General features: G+C 40.9%; 1 protein-coding gene across 1 annotated transcript in view; it reads left to right on the top strand.

The window, feature by feature from the left end:
• The window catches only part of SLC12A1 (solute carrier family 12 member 1), a 102,710-nt gene extending 98,228 nt beyond the window's left edge, over positions 1 to 4,482 (top strand). The window contains 3 exon segments of the mRNA XM_030318241.1: positions 114 to 249; positions 2,081 to 2,148; positions 3,165 to 4,482. Of these exon segments, the coding sequence (XP_030174101.1) occupies positions 114 to 249; positions 2,081 to 2,148; positions 3,165 to 3,300 (340 nt within the window). The 3' untranslated portion in view covers positions 3,301 to 4,482.
• The last annotated feature ends 13,145 nt before the right edge of the window (positions 4,483 to 17,627 follow it).

Here is a 17,627-nt window from a genome sequence, read left to right as displayed (position 1 = left end):
GCATGACATTCAGCTCTGATTCTGCAGCCAGCAGAGCCAGTCATACCTGGAGTATCTGTGAAATAATGAGTTAGTTTCCCACTGTGAGCCCTCCTTTATAATTCCAATTTCAGCTGGAAAGTCTTTGAAGAGATGATTGAACCATATCGTCTCCATGAAAGCTGCAAAGATTTAACAACTGCTGAGAAATTAAAGAGAGAAACCCCGTGGAAAATTACAGATGCAGAACTTGAAGCAGTCAAGGAAAAGGTAAGGACTTGTCTTCCTTAATTTTTACTTTACTGTCTAACTAGCTGCAAAAGAAAACAACAGTTGATTTAATGATCAAGAAGTAACATTATCTGTTATAGAATTTCATTATTCAAGATCCAGAGTTTCTGCATTTTTCAAGTGCTTTTCAATCATATTATGGGATATGAGGATTTAGAAACTAGTTTCCAGTTTTAATATGAAATGAATTCTTTTTTTTTTTTTAATTTTTTTTTCAACGTTTATTTATTTTTGGGACACAGAGAGACAGAGCATGAACGGGGGAGGGGCAGAGAGAGAAGGAGACACAGAATCGGAAACAGGCTCCAGGCTCTGAACCATCAGCCCAGAGCCTGACGCGGGGCTCAAACTCCTGGACCGCGAGATCGTGACCTGGCTGAAGTCGGACGCTTAACCGACTGCGCCACCTAGGCGCCCCGAAATGAATTCTTTTTAAAAAAGATTTTAAAAAACCAGATTATTGATATATATTATGAAGTCTTTCGAATTTAATTTTATAGAACAGGAGACATACCCATCAGTCTAAAATAATTTAAGTCAATATGTGTGCAAAGTAGATCAAGGTAGTTGACTCACAATATAACACAAGTAACAAAGAAATTTTAACCTGATGAGGCTATGAAAACTAACAAAGGGATCTGAGAAAATACGCAATTGGAACAAGAATTGTGAAAGTTGGATTGGGCACATGTTGTAGGATGGATATAAAGTGGGGAGATTTTCTGGAGAACCCAGAAGACGGAAGTTACCCCATGTGGCCTGAGCTGAATGAAGTTGTGATCATGAGGATAATGAAAAGGGCTGGGACAACAGAATTAAGTAGAAGAACTGACATTTGAATTGGATTAGATATTCAAGGAAAAGGGCCACAGAAACCTCTAAACTACAGAATTTAAATAAACTACATTAGGAGCTGAATTTGAAACAAATTTGAATGAGAGATACTAAAGCCTTTCAAATTTAGTAGAAAAAATACTGAGCTAAAAGTTTTTCCCTGAATGTTTATTTACTTACTTTTGAGAAACAGAGAGAGACAGAGCATGAATGGGGGAGGGTCAGACAGAGAGGGAGACACAGAATCTGAAGCAGGCTTCAGGCTCTGAGCTGTCAGCACAGAGCCCCACGTGGGGCTCAAACTCACAAATTGCAAGATCATGACCTGAGCTGAAGGTGGATGCTTAACCAAGTGAGCCACTCAGGAGCCCCCTGAGCTGAAATTTATAAACTGTGTATAATAAACTGCCCAGATCTGACAAAGATTTTTCATATAATTGAGCAAATCATACATCTAAGCCTTGGTTTCTGAACCAATGAAATATAATAATAAATATTACTTTCATCAAAGCAAAATCATCAATGTAATTTTTCCAAGTGAGTCTTGGTTGACTTTTTAGTTGGAACAAGTCCCCTGTGCTGATAAAATATTCAAAGAGCCTAAACAGTGTAGGTGAGGATATAATTTATGTTCTTAGGTATCAAGATTCAGTTAGTTTTCTTCTACCTCAAACCTGTTCCCAGATCTGGCCATTCTCATCTTCTCTTTACTATTACCCATGTCTTCTGCTTGCTTGCTTTTTCCCTTAGAATTTACTAAGCCACTATTGCACAATGACAACCTTGTCTTACTCTTTTTATTTCCAAAAATTCTCATGAGTTTTTAAAACGCCGTTAGTTTCCAAATATGGATGAAATAATTGTAATTTTTTAAAGTGAGGCTCTTCTACTTCTCCACTATTTGAGGGAAGAAGATAGATTATCATTCATAATTCTGGTAGAACTGCCCTCAACAAAACCTGAATGTTGTTCACAGAGTTACCGCCAAGTTCGCCTGAATGAACTCTTACAGGAACACTCAAGAGCTGCTAATCTCATTGTCCTGTAAGTATCACTGCAGATATTTAAAAATGTTACAGGGAAATCTTAGGTAAATGGGTTAATCAACTTAAAAAGTCTAAACTATTCAGGTGGAAAGTTTAAAAAAATTTGGAACATGTGGGATTTTAGACCGTGAAGGAAAATAAATGCCACCCTGAGACCCTGCCAACTGGAGCCCGTGGGCTTTAGAAGGCCCCACTTGGACTTTCCATCCGATGTGCCCTACCCATGGGGCCAGGGCATGTGCCCACGTAGAACCCTGGCTTCCTCTTCAGACCATGCTCCAGGAACCCGACCCTGGAACTCCCTGCCTAGCAGGCCTTAAGTCAGCCTCTGAGGCTCATGGGCTCCTTCTCTGGGAGTGGTCCTGAGATATTGAGTCTATAGCATGTTCAGGAGGCTCCTTGCTCTGTTAGAAGAGGTCAGGGTGGGAGAAAAAGGCAGGGGACTTTCCCATTTCCACTCTTACCCTCCATCCCACAAATGTTAGAAGTGTACCTGTTGTAAATATGAATGTGGACTCAAGCAGTGATAGCTAAAGATGAAAACCAACTATGTTACGTTTATACCTCATGGTCTGATTCCTGTGTGTGAAGATTAATATGTCTTCAAGGTCTACACTAGAACAGTCTCCCAATTTGGGTGAGAGGGTTCAAATAGCTGTTTTCTGAGATTTCTGCCAAATATAAGAGACTTAAACTACTGGGAATATCATTTCCATCCAAAAAGGAGAGGTATTGCCTGATCAAATTTTCTATTTAAAGAGGAGTGAAAATTTATAGTTATGCTTTGTTGCTACTCTACAGTGCCTAAGCCTATTTTTCTGGTTTATAGATATTTGTATTATCCAAGAAATATATCAGTTTAATATCTATGTTCAGAATAACATCTATGCTTTCATTTTGTGGGGGAGGGTTATAAAAGTTTCAGGCCACTGGTTATTAAATAGCTCAGATGACTAGTGATGTTACTGCCTGTAGTAATTGTCACTTTTAAAATTTTTCTTCCATTGCTGTCAGGAGCCTTCCAGTGGCGAGAAAAGGATCTATATCAGATTGGTTGTACATGGCTTGGTTGGAAATCCTCACGAAGAACCTCCCTCCTGTTTTACTAGTTAGAGGAAACCACAAAAATGTGCTGACATTTTACTCTTAATACATGAAGGATAAGAACACCTCTTAACTTAATGTGTAGATAATTAAGAAACATGTGTGGTACTTTATGTTATAAATCTGATAGATGGATATGCAAACCTCTGGAGACAATCGTACAGGATTCCACATAAATTATGTCATTTTTTTTATTAGTTACTGGGGGCTATTTTTTTTCCTCTCTCAGCTTAAGAGGGTGTCCAACTCAATGCTACCCCTAGAAAAACAATTTCTTGTTGCTGTTGATAAATAAAATCAAGGAAACCATGCTGGCTTATGCTCATGAAAACCACCAACTTGATTGTAAGCTTCTCTAGGCAAACTTAATCTTTTGTTTGCTTCTCAGCTCCAGTAGAGGCCTCAGCCCCATAGCAGGTTTTCATTAAATGCTTATTGACAGGCTGGTATAGTAACCATGGGTGGTTATCAAAGGAAAAGACCGGCTAGGCAGGAACTGTGATTATGCTTGGCCTTCTGAGAGGCTTATACCTACAAAGAAGATTTGAAAATCAATAACTGAAAACTTTGAGAAGTACTTGAGTCTACAGAATGTTTAAAGCAGTTACCTAAATAAGGTTATTTAATGTAACATAGCTTATATACTTAGAGTGATCTGAGCGATCATTGATAACATAGGGCTTCAATTTGCTGCTGACTGAAGAGTATGTTAGCTGGATTAGAAGGCAACAATATTCCAATTAAATAAACTAGATTCCATTTTAATAGATAAACTTCAATTGTTTCACCTGCTAAATATTTTGAAATCTCCATCATAGTACATTGCATATTTTTTCTAATTAATTGGTTAACACAGATGAAATCTTCATAGATGTCTAACTGAAAACCAAATACCACAAATTTTCAAACCATTATAAACAAATATATCCTGAATCATATACTTAGTTACTCTATATAGTGATTGTGTGGATTGAAAAGAATAATTAAAATGTAAAGTGGAGAAACTTACAAAATTACAAAATTGTATGTTGTGTATAACATGCAAGTATTGATTTTTTTCATTTTTGTTAGTATTCTTATTATACTTAATCACATTGAAAACCCTATAATTTTTTTTTTCTGATGGATGACTTAATTTTTTTTCCTAACATGTTTCGACTGTTTATTCTAACTGCTAAAATACAAGGAAAACAATGAACCTGAAATAAAAGCACTGAAATTTGTTTGCTTTGGCCTAGCTCATGTTTTTACTTTTCAGTCACTAAGGTCACGGTACAATGGCATATCAAATGTGAGCATTAAACATTCAATCAGTTGTGGGGCTCCTGGGTAGCTCAGTCAGTTAGCGTCTGACTCTTGATCTTGGCACACAGGTCATGATATCATGGGTGTGTGAATTTAAGCCCACTTCAGACTTTGCACTGACAGCACAGAACCTGCTTGGGATTCTGTCTCTCCCTCTCTGTCCCTCCCCAGCTCACGCTGTCTCTCTCTCTCTTTCTCAAAATAAACTTAAAAAAAAATTTTCAATCAGTTGCCTTGTCTGAAGCTTGTTTGAAACTGGGAATCAAGATTAGGAATTCCAAGCCCAGACTCAGCTCAGGAGAATGACTAGGGAGGAAAAGGGAAAAACAGTCAGCAACATTTAAGCAGCAGGCTAGCCGCACTCCAAATCCAGGACCGTTTGCCTAACTTAGCCCCATATTAAGCCATCTCTCTTGAGCCCTACAGAACTGAAATCCAAAGACTATATGAGATGTGGTCCCTGTGACCAGGGGAAGGAACATTCAGCTTCTTCTGGACCTGACAATTCTCAGAAACACTCTGGGAAAAGTGAGAAGTAATAGGACTTCTGTAACAGGAAAGTCTGGCTCCTATATCCTTGAGAGGCTGTTGCACACTGGGATCCCTGGGAAACAGACTCTGAAAGAGCATTTAGCATGCAGTGTGTTTATTAAGGAGTATTCTTGGGATCAACAACTGTGGAAGGAAAGGTGAGCTGTGATGCAGGCCCGAGGACAGCCTCAGCCAATGTCACAGGGAGCTCTGGAGACAGAAAGTTCCTTCTGAGTAGTCCCAAGCAGGGCTGAGAGGGCCGGGCCTTTATATTTATGCATTGATTCATCACTGGATGTGTGCTGCCCACGAAGGGGTGTGACCTTGGGTGAGGTAGTTCTCTGCAGCCAAGGGATCCCTGAGGGGCCTGGGAGCTGAAGTCTGACTGCTAACTGCATTCCTGGTGGCTGGGGCAATAAGTCCTTCATTAACCAGGGTCTGGTGGGACATCACCGTTCCCATCGCGGGGGTCCTATAAAATAGTGGTCTTAAAACAAACAAAACTTGGACGGGCCTAAGTTCAAATTTTCATCTCACCATTTATAGTAGTTTGACCTTAAACTAGTTATTTAATTTTCTGAGGGCTCCCGGCAAGATAGTGACTGAAGCGACATCCCTGGATTCCAGGTTAACAAAAGAAGGGTACATGGACTGAGAGAAAAGGGTCAGGTGGCAGAAGGGACTGTGGCTTTGAGGTCCAGAGTAGGTTAGGTTAGGGCAGCAGAAAATGGAATGGATGGAGGCAGTGGTCAGACACCAACAAATTTTTGTAGCCCTTAATGCCCTGTACTTGTCCCATGCTTCACCCAACTCAATTAAGCCAACCATTCATCTTCCTGTCTACACTCAACTTTCTGAGTAGGAAGGAGACAGGTGCACAATCACCTGCATTGGTGTCTAACTCTCAGTCCTCTCATTTTGTCTATGTGTCTCCACAGTATCCCCACTTCTTCCTCATCATGGCTTCTCAAAATCTTCATCACTTTTTCAGTGGATGACCCTGCCACCATCCCTACAACATAACTATGTGCAATAGACATAAACCTTTCGTACCTAAATAGGACCATTCTGGGAGCATTGTCTTACAAGTTCTTCTCTTAATACTCAATTCTAGAAATCTTTATTTGGAAGCTTCAAAAAAAAAATAGATTGTAGATTCTTGGAGACTACTCTAGGCCTGCTAAATTAGAATCTGGGAGAGGGACTGATGATCTGTAATATTTTGGAACCTGCTCCAGGCAGTTTCTCCTATTCCTGTGACGTGACTGCCACCATAGGCTGATGTCTCCCAAATTTGTATTTCTCACCCACATCTCCCTGAAGTCTCAGATCCAAACATTCAATCACTAATTTTCATAGTGTTTCTCTTTGTAAGTCCTACAGATACCTTAAATGCAGGAAGACCAGACTTCTGTTCAAAAAAGAAAAACAAAAAAACAAAAAACACCCCAAGCACAGCTGGAGCAAAGACTTTCTTTCTCTACTGAGTATCCTATCTCCCCTGAAATGACCAAAGAAATGAAAATAGGAAAGATCTGCATCACAGTAGGAAACTAAGGAAGTATATCATCAACATGGTAACTTTTTAAAAAGCAATTGAGCTAGGGGGTGCCTGGTTGGCTCAGTCGGTGGAGGGTCCAACTCTTGATTTCAGCTCAGGTCATGATCTCATGGTTCGTGGGATCAAGCCCCATAACAGGCTCTGCAGTGACAGCTCCCAGCCTTCTTGGGATTCTCTCCCTCTTTCTCTGCCCTTCCTCTTCACACACTCTCTCTCTCTCTCTCTCTCTCTCTCAAAATAAGTAAAAACTTTAAAAAAACCAATCAAGCTATAGTTTACTTGGGACAAGATTCAGCAAAGGTCAGCTTGCAACCAATACTCCAGAGGAAAAAAATCACAGGAGACTGAAAGACTTCCACTAACCTGTCCACAATTTGCATCTGGAGATGAGAAAGTGGAGGTAGGCCAGAGTACAGCACTGAGTGGGATCCATTTTGCTGGATACAAAGAGTATTCAGAAAAGACCACCCAGTGAGGCCACCCCAGCACTGGAAGCAGACATAGGTGGAGTGGAGCATCTCACAAATGCCCTGGAAAGGTACCAGAAAGTTAAGTGCTTTCCACAGAGGCTGAGCCCAGGAGAAAATCAGCTTTTAGTGCATGTCTCCTAATACAAGGAAGAAAGTTCACAGGGATGGGCGATTCTGGCCCTGGGTCTCACTGTTCTCAGGCTGCTGGGTTACTACACTGGCCCTGCAAGATGATATCAAGCAGACCCCTAGTTAAGATTAAATAGGAAGATTGTTACACTGACCAAGAGGTGTGGTGGAGGTCCCGTGTCAACAAGTCCTGTCATATCTGCTTGTCATCATTGTGGTTTAAAAGAATGAGTGCCCAGAGCACCTGGGTGGCTCAGTCCCTAAAGGATGACTTCAGCTCAGGTCATCATCTTGGAATTTGTGGGTTCCAGCTCTGCATGGGGGCTGTCTGCTATCATGGCGGAGCCTGCTTCAGATCCTCTGTCCCCCTCTCTCTCTGCCCTTCCCTTGCTCATGCTTTCTTTCAAAAATACATGAACTTAAAAAAAGAAAAAGATTCAGTGCCCCATGGGGCCCTGGCTGACTGGATATTGTCCCCCAGGTCACTAGATATTTCTAATCCTTCCCTCTGCAGAGATTAGGGACACACCAACCTGAGGGTGAGATCTGTCTGAACTCCACAAGGGGAGAAGAGAAATTTCTCTTGGGGTGTGAGTCACTTTAGTGCTACTGCATCCCAGCTGTTGACATCTCACAACACTCCCATCAATTAGTTGCAGTAATGGCCAAGAAGTCAGACCTTGCTCCAGCCCCAGCAGGTGGCCCACATACCCTTGCGGAGCCACCAGCTCTCCCGCACCATCAGCCCTGTTCCACTGGTGGAACCCCCTCTCCTCAGCAAGGCATGCCCAGTCTTATGCACCTCTTTGAGGATTTCTGATGTTGAAACAATGATGTCAGCCTTCCTTTTTTGTGCAGAGAAAGTGTTTTCAAAAACACTTGTTTTCAAAAAATTGAGGAAGAAAAGTAGGGAAGTAAAATCAAAAACTCAGTTTCTGGAGTCAGAGAGAAGAGTTGAGTCTCAGTTTCCTTACTGAGTAGTGGAGGGATCACTACCTTGCCTCCTGAAGAATCCATTTTCTCATACATAACTTGAGGATTAATAATCTACCCTTGAGGGGCTAAATCCGTTAAGCATCTGACTTTAACTCGGGTCATGATCGTGCATTTCAAGAGATTGAGCCCCACTTTGGGCTCTGAGCTGACAGGGCAGAGCCTGCTTCATATCCTCTGTCCCCTTTGCTCTCTGCCCTCACCCCTCGCTCTCTCTCCCTCAAAAATAAATGTTAAAAAAACCCCACAAAACTACCCTTGAGGGTTGTTGCAAAGAAATGAAATCATGTGTATTAATAGCGGAGTGCTTCATGGTAACTAAGTGTTAGACATTATGATTTTCAGAAAAGACAAAAACAGTACAGCTGGCAAACTCAAGTACTGTTTGTGGCTATTATTACTAAAACAAAAAAAGAAACATTGAAGGATAAAAAAGAAATGCATACAAATTTATAAATTTATGAACAAGCAAGAGACTATTGGTACAACTTTGGAATTTTAAAGAATGCTCTTTAAAATTCTATCCTGGGGGCATCTGGGTGGCTCAGTCAGTTGAGCGTCCGGCTTGGGCTCAGGTCATGATCTCGCGGTTCATGAGTTTGAGCCCCGCATCGGGCTCTGTGCTGACAGCTCAGGGCCTGGAGCCTGTTTCAGATTCTGTGTCTCCCTCTCTCTCTGTCTCTCCCCCACTCACACTTTCTCTCTCTCTCTCTCTCTCTCTCTCTCTCTCTCTCTCAAAAATAAAGATTAAAAAATTTTTTTTTAATAAATAAAAAATAGGGGCGCCTGGGTGGCGCAGTCGGTTAAGCGTCCGACTTCAGCCAGGTCATGATCTCGCGGTCCGTGAGTTCGAGCCCCGCGTCGGGCTCTGGGCTGATGGCTCAGAGCCTGGAGCCTGCTTCCGATTCTGTATCTCCCTCTCTCTCTGCGCCTCCCCCGTTCATGCTCTGTCTCTCTCTGTCCCAAAAATAAATAAACGTTGAAAAAAAAAAATTTAATAAATAAAAAATAAAATTCTAGCCTGGTAAATTTTTAAATTCCAGTGAAATACATCAGTTTCCAGTAAAATTTATATTTTTTACTAAAATTAACAGAAGAAGACATAAAATACCTGACAAAACCTAATACTTCAGAATAAAACACAAAGATTGTCAAATAATTAGCTGCAGAAAGGTATCAACCCAAAGAATTTTTTTTCCAGGTGACACCTTTTAAACTTTCAAAGGAGAGATAATTACAATTCTATTTAAGCTACTGCTGAATGGAGCAAGATAAAACTCTTTCCCTTCTTCAGTTATTCTGGGAAACTACCATAACAATATCAAAAGACAACAGACCATGAAAACTGGAAAGAACAAATAACTTCCTTGTATGAATAAACACAGAAAAATCCCAAATAAAATATTAACAACTCAATTTTATCAATATATTGAGGTAATAATTTGTCATAATCAGGGATACAGATTTATCTTTTTAGAAAATAGGTTAAACTACTTAATCACACCTAGTGAGCATTAGGTACCTATATTTATTGATAATTTGAATATTTATTTGTTATTGCATAGAATACCTCTAGAGGAATGCTCAGGTAACCAGTAGGGGTTGACTCTAAAGAGGAAAACAAGATGAATGAAGGACAGGTATGTGAGAGAGAAATCTAATTTTTACCATGTCAATAATGACTACTCAAAAAGTATTTTTTAAATAATGTAAAAATGAAACCCATAATGTATGGAATTGTTGAACCACCATCCTGCACACCTGAAACTAATATAATACTATATGTTAATTATACTGGAATTAAAAATTTTCTAAATGACATCCATAAATAACTAAACTACTTGCCTTCCAGGTTGTATTTAATTATTAAATTAATTAAATACAACGTCAGGTTGAAGTGACATATATCGTGAGGGCCATATGTAATAAGCTTTAAAAAGTTTTATGAAACACTCGGGCACCTCAGTGCCTCAGTTGGTTAAGCATCCAACTGTCTTCATTTTGGCTTAGGTCATGATCTCATGGGTTGATGAGATCAAGTCCCGGGTCGAGCTCTGCGCTGACAGCACGGAGGCTGCTAGGGATTCTCTCTCTCAAAATAAATAAATAAATAAATAAACATTTTAAAAAAGTTTTATAAAGTTATGAAAAATGTAAGATATTGTACCATCATTATATTGTGCTGCACTTATCTATAAAATAAGTAAGCAAAAAAAACATCACTGTAAAAACACTTTGACTCCACCTCATATCCACTAAGTTTAGTGTAGTTTAGCTTTTTTTATTTTTAACATGAGATCTTTTTTTTAAACTTATGATTCTCTCCTGGGTACGATGACTGGTAGAGAAATGTTGGCTTGGACTTCCCACAACAGCCCTGCACGTTTTATTTGCTGCTTCTCAGGAATGGACAAGCATAATCTTAATAAATTCTTGGGTTTTATTTCCGGGCCTGCATAAACCTCAGAATTGATATTATCCATACGTAGTAGGATGAGGTAATTATCATAATGTGATTAAGTTTGTGTGAACCCATGCATGGCAAGTGCAGTATGCTCTTTTACCTTTTAAACACAAAATCCAAATAGGATGCTGTATTAATTTTCTATTCCTCCATAATAAATTATTGTAAAGTTATCAGCTTAAAACAATATCCATTTATTATCTCACAGTTTCCATGGGTCGAGAGTACAGACATCACTTAACTGAGTTTTCTGCTCAGGGTTTCACAATACTGCAGTCAAGGCATTGGCTGGGGCTGTGGTCTCATCTGAGGTTCAAGGTGCTTCCAGTTCACGTGGTTGCTAACTAAATTAATTACCTTGCAACTATAGAAATCATGGCAGCTAGCTTTTTCAAGGCCAGCAGGGGAGAAAACCTCTTCACTCTAGACCCTTTCTTTTTTTTTTTTTTTTTTTAAATTTTTTTTTTCAACGTTTTTTTTAATTTATTTTTGGGACAGAGAGAGACAGAGCATGAACGGGCGAGGGGCAGAGAGAGAGGGAGACACAGAATCAGAAACAGGCTCCAGGCTCTGAGCCATCAGCCCAGAGCCCGACGCGGGGCTCGAACTCACGGACCGCGAGATCGTGACCTGGCTGAAGTCGGACGCTTAACCGACTGCGCCACCCAGGCGCCCCCTAGACCCTTTCTTAAAGGCTTCACCTGATTAAGCCAGACCCACCAGGGTCGATCTCCCTTTTGATTACATTAAAGCTAGCTAATTAGAAACTTTAATTACATATCCAAAATCCCTTTACTTTTGCCAAACATAGAAGGTAACCTAGTCATTGGAGTGCCATCCTATCATACTCATAGGTCTTGCCCAAGCTGAAGAGAAGCAAATTACACAGGGTGACCATGAAGGGGCCATCTTAGAATTCTATCACAAATGGTATCTCACACTTCTGAAGATCATATATCAGCCACTAAGAGCCAAGTTAGGACTTAGATAATAAGTTACAAACACCCTGAGAAGTATCCAAACAAAAGCCCACTATATACGCATAATTAATTATGCCCATTTTCCAGGAAATCTAGAGCCACAAAAATAAATTAAAACTGAAAAAGACCTCAGAGATCCTCTAGTACTAAATCAAGGTTCTCTGATTACATGGTTTTTCAGTCAGTGTTTTCCAACACGTTAAGTGGGCAGAAACTAACAATGACAAGGGTAATGCAGAAGAAAACAAGAAACACTTTGAAAAAGAAATACACACCTCAAAAACATGGCAGTCTGAGGTCATTAAGTGTAGCAAACAGACTCTACATCAGAGCCAGAGGACATCATCATTGTGAGAGGACAGCCTTCTGGCAGAAATGTTCAGTTCTCTTCCAGATACTCTGGTTAAGAAAGCAAGAATTGTGCAGTTCATCCTCAGAACAATTCTCCTTCACATAGGTGACGTCAAAGGACAGCTAAGCTTCAGTTATCTGGAAAATTGACTTACATGGAATGACTCTGCAGCAAAGCAGAGTATATTTTCAGGTTGGACAGTTCAAGATGAGGGATATGGAAGGGGAACTCAGAGTGTGAGAGCAGGCTCCAGGTTATGAATGTTGCGGCTTCAGAGAAGGCGAGAGCAATGGCATTGGAAGCAAAGAGCCTTTGCTTGCTTTCTTAGCCTGGACGACCTCTCAGCAGAGGGCTGTTTGGGCCCAAAGCTAAACACTTGACTTACTGGGGAAAGACATGCCAACCTGTGCACTCAGCTGCAGAGCCTTGGGGGCCAAAGCATGGGCCTCCATTCCAATGCACCTATGTCCCCAAAGCCGGTGGCTGTCCTGAGCTTCTGAATGGAGTTTGTCTGCTCTTCTGGATGCCCAAGAGATCAGCAAAAGGAGTTATTTCACATATGGACTTTCTACTTCCAAAGCAATTATGTACTTAAATTTTCTAATTTTCCTTGTACTTCTCCCAACAAAGGAGAGGTAGAAATATTCTCAGGGAAGGTAGGAAGTTCAGAGAAGAAAGCAAGAACAGGTCTTGAGTCATGTTAAACTATGCAGCCACTAATGCAATCAGCACATTGGAGAGGTATGAACACCAGTTGTATGATTTCCTAATGCTCGCAGGTACATTCACAAAACGAATTCCCTTTTGAAAAAGTATTACTTGTGAACTTTGGACTTAATGTGTCCAAAACTGAGCTCTTGGCCTCCCTTCCCAAAGCTGCTCGTTTAGCATTCTTCCAGATCTCAGTAAATGGCAACCCCATCCTTGCCATGAATCTTGGGGTCATCTTTGACTTCTCTCTCTCACCTCACATCTGACCCAGTTTCAGAATATATCCAGAATCTAGCCACTTCTCACCATCTCCACTGCTACCTCCCTGATCTGTGCAACCATCATCATTTCTCCCCTGATCACTGAGTAGCCTCCTGAAGGGTCTTCCCGCATCAGGCCTCGATCCTTTTTGTCTCATTCAGCATAGCAGCCCAAGTGATCCTATTAAATGAAATACAGTATGTTACTCCCCTTATCAAAATCTTCCAATAGCTTCCCATTTCACTTAGTGGAAAAGCCACCATCCTTACAGAAGCTTACAAGGCCCTGCAACTGCACCCCTCCCCCGCTTCTGTGATCTCATCTCCGACAACTGTAAGACCCAAGTTACTCTGTTCAGACCACAATGGCCATCTTTTTTTTTTTTAATGTTTATTCATTTATTCTGAGAGAGAGAGAGAAAGCAGAAGCAAGGGAGGGGCATATAGAGAAGAGAGAATCACAAGCAAGCTCCATGCTGTCAGTGTAGAGCCCAATGACGCATGAAGCATGAGATCACGGCCTGAGCCCAAATCAAGAGTTGGACACTTAACTGACTGAGCCACCCAGGCACCCCAACACACCAGCCATCTGACAGGTGAGTTTACACCTTAGGATCTGAGTGCTTGCTGTGCCCTCTGCCTAGAATGCCCTTCTCTAGGATGTCACTTCCTTTAAGTTTGGTTAAAGGCCCCCTGCCCCTCAACTCCACACCTGGCAGATAGTATATTCTCATGGAGGCCTTTCCTGGCCACTCTCTATAAATCACAAACCTACATTCCACATGTCACCCTCCTGCTTTGCTCTTCTCTTGAACACTCAGAACTGTTTATTTCAATCACTTCTATTTATTCGGACTTATTTTTGTCTGTTCTGTTTCCTGCTATGTCCCCAATGTCTAGACCAGTGCCTGGCACATGAAATATATTCAACAAATATTTGTTGAAAGGATGAATGAATGCAGGGCACTGAGGGGAATAGGAAGTATAAATCCCAAGTTCCTTTGGGGTCTGGTTTCTGACTAACTGTGGAGCCTCACCCCACCCAGCTCAGACTCCATCCCACACCAGCTGTGACTCACATTTAGCACACACCTCTGTGTCTCTGAACATGTGGGTCCTCCTGTCTGGGATTTCTGACTCTTTTTTGCTTATCCCACTGTTATTTTCATTCTTATTTCTTTTACTACCAATGAGGTCATTACTAGACAGTTTCTCCTGAGTCTATTGGCCATCTGGTATTTCTTCTTTTGTCAATTCAACAAAAATGTCCTGAAGATATGAAGACACATTGTCCTAAGCTCTTCAAATATAAGACAGCCATGTTCCCCATGCTCAAGAAGTTTATGGTTTTGATAGACAAACAAATACACAAAATAATTATGGATTATGAAAAATACCATGAAGAAATAAAGAGGAAACTGTAACAGAGAATAATGGAAACTTAGGGTGTACTTAGAGTGGTCAGTGAGGGGATCAACGAAAAATTATTTAAGGAAGAGAAGTTGCTGACAATGTTTAATGTTACCTGAACTCTATGCTCCTGGAAAACAATGATGGTTAAGAAATATCCCCAAACATCCCTCCCCCTCAAATCGCCCACCCTTTTGTGTTCTAGAAAATGGCAAACTGCAATGAACCACCATTCCCCACAGGCTTAGATAAGACTTGCTGTCCACTCTTTCTCATAATTCTCTCAAGACTTATGGATGTGACTGCTGTATTTACCTGTGACAAGAGCAAACCTAAACCGTTCCCCTTTTGCCTACATCAGCTGACAAAGTCAGCCATAGACTCTGTTCCTTGTCTCATGAATAATTAGCTGACGTTAGAATTGTTTGTCCCCCTAAAACTAGCTAGACACAGGAATAAATATTTCCTCTTCCACTATTTCTACTCCCTATAAAGATCTAAGGCAAAACTACTGTTCTAGGATATAGTGTAGTAGGCTAATGATGCCCCATAAAAGAGATCTAGGTCTTAATTGCTAAAATCTATAAAAGTTACCTTTTATGAAAAAGGGGTGTTTGCAGATGTGATTAAGAAGCCTGAGATGGGACAATTATCCCAGATTATCTGGGTCAACCTTGTATATAATCACAAATATTCCTGTAAGAGGGGAACAGAAGACGTGACCATAGACAGAAGGTGGCCGTGTGATGGAAGCAGAGAGGAGCAGAGTCAGAGAGAAGATGCTACACCACTGGTTGTGAAGACAGAAGAAGGGAACATGAGCCAAGGAATTCAGTCCTAGATGTGAGACTAGCAAGGAAACAGATTCTCCCCTAGACTCTCCAGAGTACAGCCCTTTTTAGCCAATAAGACTCATTTTGGACTTCTGACCTCCAAAACTATAAGAGTAATAACTTTCTATCATTTTAAGCCACTAATTTTGTGGTAATTTGTTACAGCAACCATAAAAAACTAATATGCACTCTAATCTTTAGATCTGTGGTGTTTCCTATTGCAATCGACTGAATAAAATCCATCTCCTTACTCAATTTTTGTCTTGGATTGTGTGAACTACATGAAAAGCAGGGAACAGAACAATCTAGGCAGAGTGAATAACAGGGACAAAGGTCCTCAGGCAAAAGAGAAATCAGTATGCTCTAGAACCAAGGAGATGAGTATGATTGGCCTTGCGCCATGGGAAGGAATTTGGATTTTATATTTGTGATGGGAAAACTTCACAAGATTTTGAGGCACAAAAGGTAGAAGTAGAGACATCTCTCGGTAGTCCTGGTAAGAGATATTGGTGGCCCCAGAATGTGAAGAGAATTTAGATATAGGACTGGATAAAACAGAGTCTGTCTCTGTAAGGGTTGTAATGGGAAACAGAGCATTCAAATCAGGATAATTTAAGGAGAGTTTACTAAAGGTGCTATTTATAAAGGTGAGGACCAAGATGTGGGAAATCAAAACTACAGAGGAGAAAGTAGTACCCTGAAGTAGAAGGCGTGAAGGGAAAGGGGAGCATGTAGCTTCTAGAGCCTAGAAGAAAGGGCAACCTTGGCAAGAGCAGTGGTCTTCAGTGGAGGGACACAGACATCAAGAGAGGACCCAGAACTTACTCTCCCCTACCCCACTGACCTCCTGCTGGAGCTCTGTATTGTCAAACCCCAAGGCAAGCCAGAGGACAAGAGAGCTCATTGGTGAGGTCCAAACAGGTCAGACTCCTGGGACAGAGAGCAGAGAGGGTTGGAAAGGGGGTCTGGGGGTTGGGGGAAAATAAGGAAGATATGTAGTGAAAACATTCAGATTAGTTCCCATTTATTAAAAGAAAATGTGGAGACTCGAATTTTCTGCATTATTTCCTTAATAGTCCGTTTCACTTAGCCCAGGCCAATAGATGCCCAAACAATGCTCTTTTACCTTCCTGACTTTTCTTTGAACATTTGCAACTGCACTTTTGTCCTAAAGGCAATCAGGAATGACAGTGATTAAAACGCGTATAAGGACTGATAATGCTTTCTTCAAAGTTCAGCAACAAACCTCTCTTGATACAGGTGTAAAATTTGATGAAATGTTGCTACATGAAAACTGGATAATATCCACTACCGACTGAAGAGAATTGAGTTTGTGCAGCCTAGTAAGTAAAGGTTGTTTCAGAGCAGCAGAATATTGAATCACAATCAACTGAAACCTTAGCAAGCCTAATTCATACATCTCTCTGCATGGATACCCATATTTTACCATTGTTTCTCTTTTTTTGTTATTCTGGAAGATAATTCAATTTGCATTGCACATTTCCTCACAGAAATTTTGAATCTTATGAATATAAAAATCATGGACTTGGCCCAATTTTATTTTAATCCGTTTTTCTGTTTCCTAATTCAGGATTAACTTCCCAGGATATATGCAGAGATTTAGTAGCAAGAGCGACAGTGTGCACATTAAAATATGGAGAATTTCAGCAGCAATTTGAGTTATGGTAATTACTGGGTTTGTTTACACAGACATAGATGAAAAGCATAACCTTTTTGTTCCTGTCTTTTTTTTTTTTTTAATTTGGAAAAACTGTGTGCTACCAACAGAAAAATCATACAACGGTTGTTTAATGTCGTGGAGGAAATCAGGTGCAACCAACGAGACCTGAGAAATAGAGAGATCAAAACTGTCTGAGGTAGTGTTTTAACTAGGCATCCTTTCCCCTGGAGCCACCCTCAATGATATAATAAGGCTCTCATGCTCACGTTCTGCTCAGAATGATTGTCATACATTCACTTGCCCCAAACCAACCAACCAGTGGGTTTCCACTCACACTGAAACTGTCCAGTGTGGCCCTAACATCATCTTCTTTTTCCACATTCATTCTCCATACCTGCTCCCTGGACCCATTTGTTTCATCCAGGAAATGGACCTGACCAAGATGGGGCCCATGTTGGGGAAGAGGAGCAGAAGGAAGTAGATGGTCCCCAACAGATGGAGCCAAGAGGAAAGGCACCCGTGCTCTCAGGGAAGGTGAGAAGATAAGCCCATCCCTGGGAACACTTAGAAACAGACCTGGCCTGCTTTTGTGAGTCTTTTTGATCCCAGATCTAGAAGCTTCCCCAAGAGACCCATGCTTTTGTGACTACCAGTTTGTGCTGTTAAAGGCAGCAGGCAGACAGACCTTCACAT

Source organism: Lynx canadensis, chromosome B3 (assembly GCF_007474595.2).
Source record: "Lynx canadensis isolate LIC74 chromosome B3, mLynCan4.pri.v2, whole genome shotgun sequence".
Lineage (NCBI taxonomy): Eukaryota > Metazoa > Chordata > Mammalia > Carnivora > Felidae > Lynx > Lynx canadensis.
The sequence above is the reverse complement of the archived record's forward strand: the minus strand, read 5'-3'. Positions and strand labels throughout refer to the sequence as shown.